Raw genomic sequence first — 13192 nt, 5'->3', positions numbered from 1 at the left:
GCTGGTCCAGTCTCTCTCTCAGCTGGACATGTTGTGTAATTTGGAATGTGGTGGGAGGAGTCTAGAGTCGTGGAGCTTTCTGGAGAGGTTTGGGGTTTTTGGAGGCGGAGGGTGAGGGTGAGGTGGAGGGTGTGGGTGTGGGTGTGGGTGAGGGTGAGCTCAGGACAGACAGAGAGACGCTCCAGACCACAGAAACAGTCTCCAGGCTTTCTCTCTTCACACACACGCAGGAACCTCCCCGGACCTTCTCAGCGCTGGAGTGAAGCTGAGCTGCAGCCGGAGGTCGCTGTCTGATCCGATCCGAGACTCTTCAGAGTATCCCAGTCCGATCACCTGGATGTGGAGTATTGACCAAAATCGTTTAGAACCTTAATCGTCCGATACCAGTCTGATCCGATGACCCTAATGCAGAGTATCGTCAGATACTGATCCGATCACCTTAATGTTGATTACTGTCTCCTCACTGCTGTGTCCATTAGTAATGCCTAGAGGACACTAGAGGGCGCTCTGCTAGAACACAGCAGTAAAAAGAGCTGCTCCATTAAAATATACCTGGACTGGCCCCAATCCTGACCCACTTACTGAATGCAATCAAACCCTCCTCACAGCAATGTTCCAGCATCTAGTGTAAGCCTGTATAGAAGAGTAGCATTTCTGCAGAAATGGGGGACAAACTCCCGGCTAATCTTCTTGATTTCAGGAGCAGCACGGGTGTCTGCATACTTTTGGACAGGTGGATTATTTTGTAGGCTCTACAGTACTGCTCCTCCCTCGCCTGCGTTCCTGCGGCCGCTCTGAGATTGAGTTTAGATTTATGCTCAGAGGTGCCGTTTCTTCATGACACCAAATAAACCCCTGATCCCGGCGCTCCGGACGACCCGGAGCTGAGCTGCTGATTTATCCTGCAGCAGGAGGAGGGAAATCAATGGCAGCCGAGCTCTTATTTATGACTGCGCTAGAGCGGCTGGGCCGGGGCCGGGGGGCGGGGGCCGGGGGCGGGGTGAGAAACGGAGAGCGCTGCAGGAACCGTTCAGCTGTGGAGGCCTTCTGAATTCCCGCAGCCCCGAATGGAGTCCATCACCCACCCGAGACGCGACTGGTGCTCCCCTAGTTTTAGCACTGGAGCTACAAGGCTAATGTAGCTAACACTGAATCTCTCTCTCTCTCTCTCTCTCTCTCTCTCTCTCTCTCTCTCTCAGATCCCCCCATGCCCCCCCACTTCACCAGCTGTCGCTCCAGAGAGCAGGAGACGTTCCGCTGCTGGTGGAGCATCGGCAGCTTCACTAACCTCAGTGAACCCGGAGCCCTGGCCGTCTTCTTCCAGCTGAAAAAGTAAGACCCCCATGCCCCGCCTCCTCCACCTGCAGCGGAGCTACCTCTAGAAGTGTCGGCTCAGCCACCCTGGACTCTTATCTGCAGGAACGCCCCCTTCAGTGTGTGTGTGTGTGTGTGTGTGTGTGAGTGTGTGTGTTACTGAGGCTGCTCTCCTTCTGTCTGTCTAGCCAGCCGCCCACCGACTGGCAGGAGTGTCCTGAGTACTCGGCCGCGGTGGAGAACGAGTGCTACTTCAACAAGACCTTCACTCAGATCTGGACGTCCTATTGCGTGCAGCTTCGTGCTACTGCCCACAACATCACCTACGATGAGTACTGCTTCACCGTGGAGAACATAGGTGAGTCCAGCCCGGTCAGCAGACTGAGGCAGCAGGGCAGTTCTGGATGATGCTGTTTGATGTTCAGATGTTTACAATGCCTGAATCTGACCCTCTGCAGTGCACCCTGACCCCCCTGTGGGGCTGAACTGGACATTGCTGAATGTGAGCCGTTCAGGTCTGAACTTCGACATCCTGGTGCGTTGGGCTCCGCCCCCATCTGCAGATGTGCACACGGGCTGGATGAGTCTGAGATACGAGGTCCACTACCGGGCCAGGAACGCCTCACACTGGGACAAGGTACCGCCCACTGTACTCTACACGGTAGTTGGGCTCGTTGGTTTACAGGAAACCTGTTTCATTTCAATTACAACACCTATAGTACCTACATCACCTACAGTATCTATAGCACTTACAACACCTATAGTACCTACAGCACCTACAGTATCTATAGCACTTACAACACCTATAGTACCTACAGCACCTACAGTATCTATAGCACTTACAACACCTATAGTACCTATAGCACCTACAGTATCTATATCACTTACAACACCTATAGTACCTACAGCACCTACAGTATCTATAGCACTTACAACACCTATAGTACCTACAGCACCTACAGTATCTATAGCACTTACAACACCTATAGTACCTATAGCACCTACAGTATCTATAGCACTTACAACACCTATAGTACCTACAGCACCTACAGTATCTATAGCACTTACAACACCTATAGTACCTATAGCACCTACAGTATCTATAGCACTTACAACACCTATAGTACCTACAACACCTACAGTATCTATAGCACTTACAACACCTATAGTACCTACAGCACCTACAGTATCTATAGCACTTACAACACCTATAGTACCTACAGCACCTACAGTATCTATAGCACTTACAACACCTATAGTACCTACAACACCTACAGTATCTATAGCACTTACAACACCTATAGTACCTACAACACCTACAGTATCTATAGCACTTACAAGACCTATAGTACCTACAGCACCTACAGTATCTATAGCACTTACAACACCTATAGTACCTATAGCACCTACAGTATCTATAGCACTTACAACACCTATAGTACCTACAGCACCTACAGTATCTATAGCACTTACAACACCTATAGTACCTACAGCACCTACAGTATCTATATCACTTACAACACCTATAGTACCTATAGCACCTACAGTATCTATAGCACTTACAACACCTATAGTACCTACAACACCTACAGCACCTACAGTATATATAGCACTTACAACACCTATAGTACCTACAGCACCTACAGTATCTATAGCACTTACAACACCTATAGTACCTACAGCACCTACAGTATCTATAGTACCTACAGCACTTACAGCACCTACAGTATCTATAGCACTTACAACACCTATAGTACCTACAGCACCTACAGTATCTATAGTACCTACAGCACTTACAGCACCTATAGTACCTACAACACCTACAGTATCTATAGCACTTACAACACCTATAGTACCTACAGCACCTACAGTATCTATAGCACTTACAACACCTATAGTACCTACAGCACCTACAGTATCTATAGCACTTACAACACCTATAGTACCTACAGCACCTACAGTATCTATAGCACTTACAACACCTATAGTACCTACAGCACCTACAGTATCTATAGCACTTACAACACCTATAGTACCTACAACACCTACAGTATCTATAGCACTTACAACACCTATAGTACCTACAACACCTACAGTATCTATAGCACTTACAACACCTATAGTACCTACAGCACCTACAGCACCTACAGTATCTATAGCACTTACAACACCTATAGTACCTACAGCACCTACAGTATCTATAGCACTTACAACACCTATAGTACCTACATCACCTACAGTATCTATAGCACTTACAACACCTATAGTACCTACAGCACCTACAGTATCTATAGCACTTACAACACCTATAGTACCTACAGCACCTACAGTATCTATAGCACTTACAACACCTATAGTACCTATAGCACCTACAGTATCTATAGCACTTACAACACCTATAGTACCTACAGCACCTACAGTATCTATAGCACTTACAACACCTATAGTACCTACAGCACCTACAGTATCTATATCACTTACAACACCTATAGTACCTACAGCACCTACAGTATCTATAGCACTTACAACACCTATAGTACCTACAGCACCTGGGTTCTGTGTTTCTGGTGACTGGTTTGTGGTTTGTTCAGCTGGATCTGGAAAGCGGGACGCAGCAGTCCATCTACGGCCTGCAGACCGATAAAGAGTACGAGGTTCGGGTTCGCTGTAAAATGTCTGCCTTCGCCAACTTCGGGGAGTTCAGTGAGAGTGTGTTTGTGCAGGTAGCTCCCATTCCCACCAAAGGTCAGTCTGCACCCCACTGACATCCGCCACCACACTGACCAGCAGAACGCTCAGAACCACCACCCTTTACACTCAGCCATAGCCGACATGTAGCTGATTTACATATTAGATATATTATTTATTATTATTATTCTGAGATATTTTGAAATGTCACTTTAGAAATATGAAGCCTCTGTTTTTAAATACGATTAAAGTCTCTGTATATTAATTTCATTATGAATGCATCTAGATTATTTAATAGTGCCTCTTTCTGGAAGTTTATTTGAATAAAAAGTAATAACATATGATTTTGCTAGAACTTCGTTCTGGGTGTTTTTATTTTACTTTATGTGAGTGATTAGGACTGAGGAATTCATACTGGATATTAATGTTATTAGAGCTTTTGAGATCAGCTGTGTGTGTGTGTGTGTGTGTGTGTGTGTTGTGTGTGTGTGTGTTCAGAGTCGGTGTTCCCGATGGCGGTGCTGCTGGTGTTCGGTGTGGTGGGGCTGCTGATCCTCCTCATACTCATCGTCTTCTCGCAGCAGCAGAGGTGAGAGCAGTAGTGCAGGTGGGGGAAGCTCTTACTCACAGAGACCCTCAGTGCAGTTACCTTCCAGAGTCCAGGAGCGTCCAGCTGTGGAAGTGCAGGTGTGGTGACCGTGCTGAAGAACACTGTGCTTCTTTGTCTTAACAGGTTAATGGTGATATTACTGCCTCCAGTTCCAGCTCCTAAAATCAAAGGCATTGATCCAGAGCTCTTAAAGGTACAGTTCACTCTACACTACCACTACACCACTAAAGGCTTTAGAGTCGACTGTTAATCTGATAGAAATGTATAGAATTAAATTAGCACTAGCGTCTGAGACAGCGGTCCAGATACAGTCTGTAACAGCCGGGATAATTATTCATCTGTAACTGTGACTCATCATATGGTCATATGCTCCGTATGTGAAAGGCTGCTGTGAGTGAGAGTGCGAGAGGGTCTGGTGTTAGCCGAGCTCCTCCGCTCTCACGGCCGTTCTCAGAAACACTCGGCGTGTCGGCTGGGAGCGGGTCACAGCTGTTAGCCCTCTGTAGGTGTACGGCTGCAATCATCCTTTCTCTCTGTATTCAAATCAGCCTCGAACGCCCTACACCCCTCACGCACCTAAACAATCAGCACAATGCAGCGCGAGAGCCGCGTGAGAGCAGACGAGCGGCCGGAGGCTGATTAGTCGCTTGTGTTTTTATTTAAAGCAGAATGTTGAGAAAAACACTCCAGTTAGAATTACACGCCTTCCGCTCCACCACAGCTCCACCACTGCCGTTACACCACCGCAGCTCCATCACTGCTAACAGTGTGTATCACCCCGCGGCCAGCGGCAGAATTCACACCCTATTAAAGCAGCAGAGCCCGTTTGTTTAACACATCAGTCTGATCCCTGACAGAGCGCCCCCCCCACAACGCTGTTAGCCTACACTGCTGATGCGGATTATCATATCATATGCTTATTAGCATACATTTCTGATGATAGTCGGCCTACATTGCTAATGCTTCTTAATAGCCTACATTGCTAATAGTTATTATCCTGTATTGGCAATGTTTATAGCCTCTGTTGCTAATAATTATTAGCATGCATTACTAACAATTATTAGCTTATGTTGGTAATGCTTATTAGCCTACATTGCTAATGTTAATATAAATCATGTCGCTAATGTTTATTATTCTACATTAATAATGTTTTTAGCCTATTTTGCTTATGTTTATTAGCCATCAATTTATTTTTAATACTGATAAAAATGATGCCACAACCATCCATCAGGATCCCAGAGAGTACAACTGTCCTCTCTCTGGGGGGGTAGGATGGTGCTCCTCTGTCCCATCACTCAGCGTGGGAGGGATGTACTTAGCGTTCTCCTCCAAGCGTGTTGAGCTCCAGTGGAGTTGTTAGCACTAGCCTTCGTTCTTCCAGCGCTGGTAGCATTATGTTACTACATCTAAATTAATGACACATCTCAGTAGCCTAGGATCTCCTAAAGTAAAAGCAGGTGTCACGTGACTCATTTAACAACTTTGTCATTTATGTACGAATAAAGTTACGAAAAACTATGAAATGTAAAATTAGCCTGAGGTTCAAATTAGCGCTCGTGCAGCTGTTATCCTGACTAACAGTCCATTCTGTTGCAGAAAGGGAAGATGGACCAGCTGAACTCCCTGCTGAGCAGCCAGCACATGTACAACCACGACATGTACCGCGAGGACCCCTGGGTGGAGTTCATCCAGCTGGACCTGGACGACGCCGGCGAGAAAAACGGAAGCTCGGACACTCAGCGCCTGCTGGGCCTGACCCGGCCCGGCCCGAAGGGCGACAACGACTCGGGTCGCGCTAGCTGTTACGACCCGGACTTCCTGCCGGACACGGAAGCCCTTCTGGCGTCCCACTCCGAGACTGAGGAGCGCCACCCTCTGGTCAGCGAGAGCAGCCCGTCCACCCCCAGCCCAGAGATGGCGGAACCCCCCTTCTTCCCCATTCAGACACAACCTGTCGGCCAAAGCTGGATCAACATGGACTTTTATGCCCAGGTGAGCGATGTCACACCAGCAGGGGGTGTGGTTCTGTCACCTGGGCAGCAGAACGACACGCCTGGCAAAGACCCTGCCGACAAGAAGAAGAAGAAGGAGGAAGACGAGGCTGGTAAAGAGGAGGAGAAGAAGAAGATGCAGTTGCAGCTCCTGGTGGTGGATTCTCCAGAAGTCGTCGGCAGGCAGGTCGAATCTAGCACCCCCTACAGTTCAGTTCCAGAGAATGTCTACCACGCCCTTCCTCCAGAGCCTGCTGAGGAGCCCCAAGGCTGGCACGGTGGGTACCTGACACCTGATGGAGAAGCCCAGATGACGTATTTTCTGCCCGAAGCTCCCCCAGCCTCAGTGCTGCCCCCTGTTTCAGACTATACGGTAGTGCAGGAGGTAGATGGTCAGCGCAGCCTTCTTCTAAACCCCTCAGCTCCACAGTCACCAGTATGCCCACAAAACCCCACCAAACACCTGCCCAGCGTGCCTGCCGTGCCCCTGGGGTATCTCACCCCGGAGCTGCTGGAGAACCTCAGCCCGTGAACCTCAGGGCTTCAGCGCAGAAGCTAACGGATTTTACCATTTACACATTTTTACACATGCTGGAACCCAAAGTAGCACGACAGACAGACGGACAGACGGACAGACAGACAGACAGACAGACAGACGCAGACTGTGAACATCGTGTTGACTTGTCTGATATGCTAGTCTAGGGGGCGCTGTAAATGTGTGTGCTTCTGGATGGTCAACACTACATGCTGTTTTCTGGCGCGTTAGCAGAAACATCCCATAGAACTACATTCATGTGCCTATGCTAAAGCTAGCCTAGCCTAATGAACCCTGTACTCATCTTGTGCTTTAGCGAGGTGGAGGTGGAGCTTGAGGTGGAGGTTGAGGTGGAGGTGCGGGGTGTGCTGCAGTGACACTTATGAAGTCTAATCTTTGACTAAATTGCAAAGCATTGAAAATCTTATTTAGTCTAGACTTAGACCTAATCCGGGTCCGGGGGGGCGGATGCACGGCCTGGGTTTAGACGAGCCGCTGTTCGCATTGGAATTTAGAGACGAGGTGAGTTGTTAGATGTTAGCTGTGATTCAGTGGTTCTGATAAGCTGAAGAGGAATATTACAGATGGCACGATACCGATTCTGACACCGATATCAGTATCTTGAGCACAGATACCGATCCGATCTGATCTGCTGACTTTTAACAGCATTTGCCAAACATGTGCTTTCCTGCATAGCTAGCTGTTTGCTATTGGTGTGATAATGCTAGGCTACGTGTGGCTGCTGTGATTGCGGGGCTTGCGTGCTTTACCTTCGTTAGCTGCAGCCTGACTGCTGTACTTCCCTCGTTACATTAATTATTCTACAGATCCGACTTTATTTTGTTTTACTTTACGTTTCATTGTTTTATTTCACTTTACATCACGTTATTTCCTCTAATCCATTTTTTTCCCTTTACGTTACAGTATTTCTGCTAATCCAGCGTTATGTCAGTTTACATTACGGTATTAATACTAATCCCACTCTGTCAGTTATGATACCATATTTCTACTAATCCAGGTTTACTGGGCTTTACATGTACAATATTCCTGCTACTCCAGTTCTGCTTGTGTAAATGGTTTCTAATAATCCAATTTCTACTAATCCAGGTTTACTTTTTACGATAATCATACTAATACGACTTTACACACAGTTTACTTTACAGTATTTCTCCATATTCAGGTTTACTTTGCTTCACATTACGATAATTCTACTAATCTGGCCTGATTTCTCTCTGCGTTTCTGTTTAAACCTCTGATCCAGGTTTATTTCACTGTTCTACTAATTCAGCTCTGCTTTATTTTACCTTCCATTATTTCAGATCATCTGTTTTTTGTTACAGCTTTTCTACTAATCTGCCTCTAAATCTACTGATCCAGATGTATTTAGCTCTGCTGCTAATCTGCTGTTTTTCCTATTTGATGTACGTAGCGCTTTCCGCAGTTGTTTCAGGCTGGGTTTGTTACAGAACCTCGTGGGATTGTTCTTTTCGTCGGTATCAAGCCGATATTGATACTGGGTGTGGAATCGGTGCCGTCTCGTAGAAATGTTGATCTCTACACTTTTACTGTGAAGGAAAACACTATTGCTTCAGTCATCAGGGTTGCAGGGAACATCCAGTTCCAGCCAAATGGACGGGATTCTGCTCTGGCCAGAGATGAGTCATGAGTCATCTGCAAAACACAACGATATTTCTCTTTGACTCCCGCCGCCGCACAGCCTTGATCCTGTCAGGGCCTCGATTTACTGGAGCGATTCTTTTTTACACTGCGTGGCCGTGCGGCACGTTTCAGTCTCCCTGCGCGGGAAGTCGATGGAGAAGCCGTATGCTGATTGAGAGGAAGCTGATTTTATACAGAAGCCAAAAAGATGACATTGGCTTAAATGAGTGATGTTTGGTATATATATATATGCATTTATGCATTTCTAGCTATGGGTTCTAGATATCTAAGCCTTTGTACTAAAGCCTATTGTCTTAATGAGCAGATTAAGTGCTTAAGCCTTGCCTATTTTGTGAGCTATTACACACAGGACTGCACGGAGTTGCTCTGGCAGCAGACTGGGCCTTCATGGTGTTGTTGTCTTACAGCCTCACAGACGGTTTGAGGTCTCGGCCTTTCTACACATGTAGCAGTTTTATAACCATGAAGTGATGATCACTATTACAGTCGTGACGGGGCGGAGCTGGACTGACACTCAAGACGCTCGCTCCTGAGCATACGGACATTGTTTATTATTGTGTAATGTTGTTTAATGAAGTCTGCACAGCCATATGCACAACCTCACCCTGCAGGACGAGCTGCTTCTTACAGGGAGTATTCAACTATCATGCGTTTCTATCAGGAGTTATAACTGGAAACCGGGAGGGTTCGTTTTGACTGCATGTGAAACACACTCTACAGAAATAAAGCTGGAGGGCTCCGGGGTCGTTAGATTGGGTCATTAGGGTGAAATGTTTATGTGATGTGTACAAGGATAAAGAACCTCCACATAACATTCATAATAAAGCTTCAGTACCATCACTTCTTGATCCCTAGAACCCAGAGGGGTTCAGAGGGGAACTCCACCTAATTTCACAACTTTCCCCATAATTCAGTGGTTTAGATTGTGTTGAGTATGAAGTGCTTCAATCTGGAAACTAGAATCTCTACAGTGGAGGTGACTAGAAGCAGGCGTCTGTCGCCATGACTACAACACAGATACAGCCCATAATTTATCTCCTATCCAAACCCACCAGTGCAGCTACACGAGTCTTCTGAGCTTTATATGGAGTGATGATGATGATGATGATGAGGGTAAAATAGTGAATAGAGAATCTGAACTAATGCAGTTCTCTTTAGGGACTACTTTCTGTAGCTGCACTACACCCTGCAGCATGTATCCCTCCACCATTTTAATGATCTGATTTTAAAAGCAGGTTCTAGAGCCGAACTCTTCTCAGAACTCTGGTAGAACCGTGTCTCAGGCATCAGGCAGCGTCTTCATCACCATTAGGTGAAGAACTTTCTGTGAGGAGCTTTTATTAGAGCTTCAGACGTCTGCTTCCCTTCACCTCCACTGTAGAACCACAGCTCTGACTGGAGGAGCTTATCTAGAACCTCCACTGTAGAACTCCAGCTCTGACTGGGGAGCTTATCTAGAACCTCCACTGTAGAACTCCAGCTCTGACTGGGGGAGGTTATCTAGAACTTCCACTGTAGAACCACAGCTCTGACTGGGGGAGCTTATCTAGAACCAAGCATTTCACACCAAACCCACCGAACCCGCACTCTGACTGAGTCTGTTCTCTTAAATGTTAAATGATGAGGGAATTTTGAAAGATCAGTGGGGTTCCAGAGTGTGTTTGATAGAACAGGCTTTGCTTCTGTAACTCATCAGAATCATGAGCCCCCACACCGTCCAGCTGAGCGCTGCATGATTGACAGCTGATGTAGACGTATGTACAGCATGTTTTAATGGGAGTGTTTATCCGCTCTCGTGACCGTTCCGCTAGTGTTTGGGTCCTGAGCGGAGGTCAGGAGAAGCTAGGGGAAGCGCTGGGCCGAACGCTCACAGCTTTGGTTCTGATGCTGGAATACTGGACCCTGCTGTGTGTTAAGTGTGCTGTAGCTACATGTGTTCAGAACAGCCGATTAATCAAGTGTACTTAAAACACTGTCATTTATATTACACACACACACACACACACACACACACACACACAGGATTTCACTGAATTTACTTGATTTAAATACCTACATAATTTCACCCATTCAGCCTACAGGACTGTAGCCCCACCCATTCAGCCTACAGCAGTTTAGCCCCACCCATTTACAGTACATTTAGGCTGTGATGTGTTTAAATCAAGTAAATTCACTTTTTTTTGTACGAATGCAAAGACACGATTATAGGGCCAAATGAGCCACAGAGGAAATGACTAATATTTTGAGAAATGTACAGAAAGAGACAAAAATCTATAATTTATGGTGCACTTTTGTTAAAGTGAGTTTTTTATTTTTGATGTAAATAAACTAGTGATTTAGAGAAGAAGAGGGTTCAGTAAAGAAGCTGTTGTATTGAGCAGGTTTATAGTTCTGTAGCTAGAAGAGTTGATCTGTGAACCACTCTGACCTTCATCACCACGCTGGTTTCAGTGTAATTCACTATTTGAGGCCCATGTGACGCATGGTTTATAATAAATAAGCTATCTTTTGAGTTTTAATTCAAAGCAAACAGACAGACGTTCGTATTTCTGCAGCCTTTTCATTTGCATAATAACAGTCATGACGACGAACATGCTTTATTAAGTGTATATCTGATAAATATGAGAAATAGGTTCTCATGCACAGTATAAACAGTTCTAATCGTGAGCTGAGCGCCGCGTCCTTCTCGTCAGAGTGTAGAGATGTTGCCTTACAGAGGAAAGTGCTGCTGCTGCTCACTGCTGACCAGTCCAGCATGTTCCTATACCCTAACAGAAATGTCTTAAACTACAGGAGAACGGAGAGTACAACAAGCATTTTAGCTTACACTGAATGTTCTGCCGTTACTAAGCTCAATATTATGCTGCTGCTCCTTTTCTGATTGTATTTTCCTCTTTTTCTTTATTATTATTTTTTTTACCTAAATAGGTAAATCCTACAATTGAAATATTTCATTTTTGTCTTTACATGAAAAAATAAGTGCATGCTACAGATAAATATTTATAGAATTCAATTGAAATGTTCATTTTGTATTTGTAAATCACATTGCAAAACTTACAGTTGTAAAAGCTCACTTAGAAAAATCCTACATTTATAAATAAAAGCTAAAAGCTAAAATTGGTCAAAGCCACAGTGAAAATCTTCCAGTTTTTAGTTGTAAATGGTAAAAATGAAATTAGAGCAAGACAGTAAGAAATATTTATATTTGTACATTTTTATTGGGAAACTGTACAGATTAATAAAAACAAGCTTAAAGTAAATACTTACCAGTGTAGTTGAAAGTGTTTTATGTGGTAAAGGCTGAATAGATCAAGTTTCCAGTGGAAGGTTGAATCTGAATTGGGAACACTGGTCAGTGTGTACGGGATTATAGACAGACAGGGTTTCCTCATATACCAGCTGACCGATGTGCTGTGTGAGGCCTGGCGGGGGGTTTGGGTGTGTTTTCTGGAACATGCACAACTTTTTTATTGTCCTTGTGTTTTCCTGTAATTAAGGAATGGCCGAGCGTTTATTCAGATCTGCAGACTGTTGCTTTAATCTGAGGAGGTTGGAAGTAAAGGCTGAAACTGATCATACCTCAACAGGACGCTGTGGAATCGTCAATATTACACCACAATATTACATTTTCTTTAGCTTAATGAGAGCAGCTGCAGAGAGAATTTCCCTTCCTGCATGTTCCTCGTGTTTCTGCGACACTTCTGACGGTGCCGTTTATCATTGTGAAAAGAACTGGCTCTGAATATGGACCTTGAAATAAACTGATGCTAGTTTGCCTGTTGTTGTGGCTCAATGTGTGTGTGAGTGTGTGAGTGTGTGTGTGTGTGTGTGTGTGTGTGTGTGAGTGTCAGTGTGTGTGTAAGTGTGTTTGAGTGTGTGAGTGCGTGTGAGTGTGTGTGTGAGTGCGTGTAAGTGTGTGAGTGTGTGTGTGTGTGAGTGTGTGTGTGTGTGTAAGTGTGTGTGTGTCAGTGTGTGTAAGTGTGTGTGATTGTGTGTGAGTGCGTGTAAGTGTGTCAGTGTGTGTGAGTGTGTGTGTGTCAGTGTGTGTAAGTGTGTGTGTGTGTGTGTATATGTGAGTGTGTGTGAGTGTGTGTGTGTATATGAGTGAGTGTGAGTGTGTGTATATGTGAGTGTGTGTGTGTATATGTGTGTGTGAGTGTGTGTGTGTGTGTGTGTGTATATATGTGAGTGAGTGAGTGTGTGTGTATATGTGAGTGAGTGTGAGTGTGTGTATATGTGAGTGTGTGTATATGTGAGTGTGTGTGTGTATATGTGTGTGTGTGAGTGTGTGTATATGTGAGTGTGTGTGTGTCAGTGTGTGTAAGTGTGTGTGATTGTGAGTGTCAGTGTGTGTGTGTGTGTATATGTGTGAGT

General features: G+C 45.4%; 1 protein-coding gene across 1 annotated transcript; it reads left to right on the top strand.

The window, feature by feature from the left end:
* The first annotated feature begins 1072 nt into the window (after nt 1–1072).
* On the top strand, nt 1073–12591 carry ghra (growth hormone receptor a). The gene is made up of 7 exons (XM_072682602.1): nt 1073–1332; nt 1503–1672; nt 1773–1951; nt 3906–4059; nt 4501–4591; nt 4736–4805; nt 6209–12591. Exons 1-7 carry the CDS (start codon nt 1208–1210, stop codon nt 7133–7135), a joined length of 1716 nt encoding a protein of 571 aa, XP_072538703.1. The 5' UTR covers nt 1073–1207; the 3' UTR covers nt 7136–12591.
* The last annotated feature ends 601 nt before the right edge of the window (nt 12592–13192 follow it).

Source organism: Salminus brasiliensis, chromosome 6 (genome assembly GCF_030463535.1).
Source record: "Salminus brasiliensis chromosome 6, fSalBra1.hap2, whole genome shotgun sequence".
NCBI classification, from domain to species: domain Eukaryota; kingdom Metazoa; phylum Chordata; class Actinopteri; order Characiformes; family Bryconidae; genus Salminus; species Salminus brasiliensis.
This window is presented reverse-complemented; position numbering and strand designations above follow the sequence as displayed.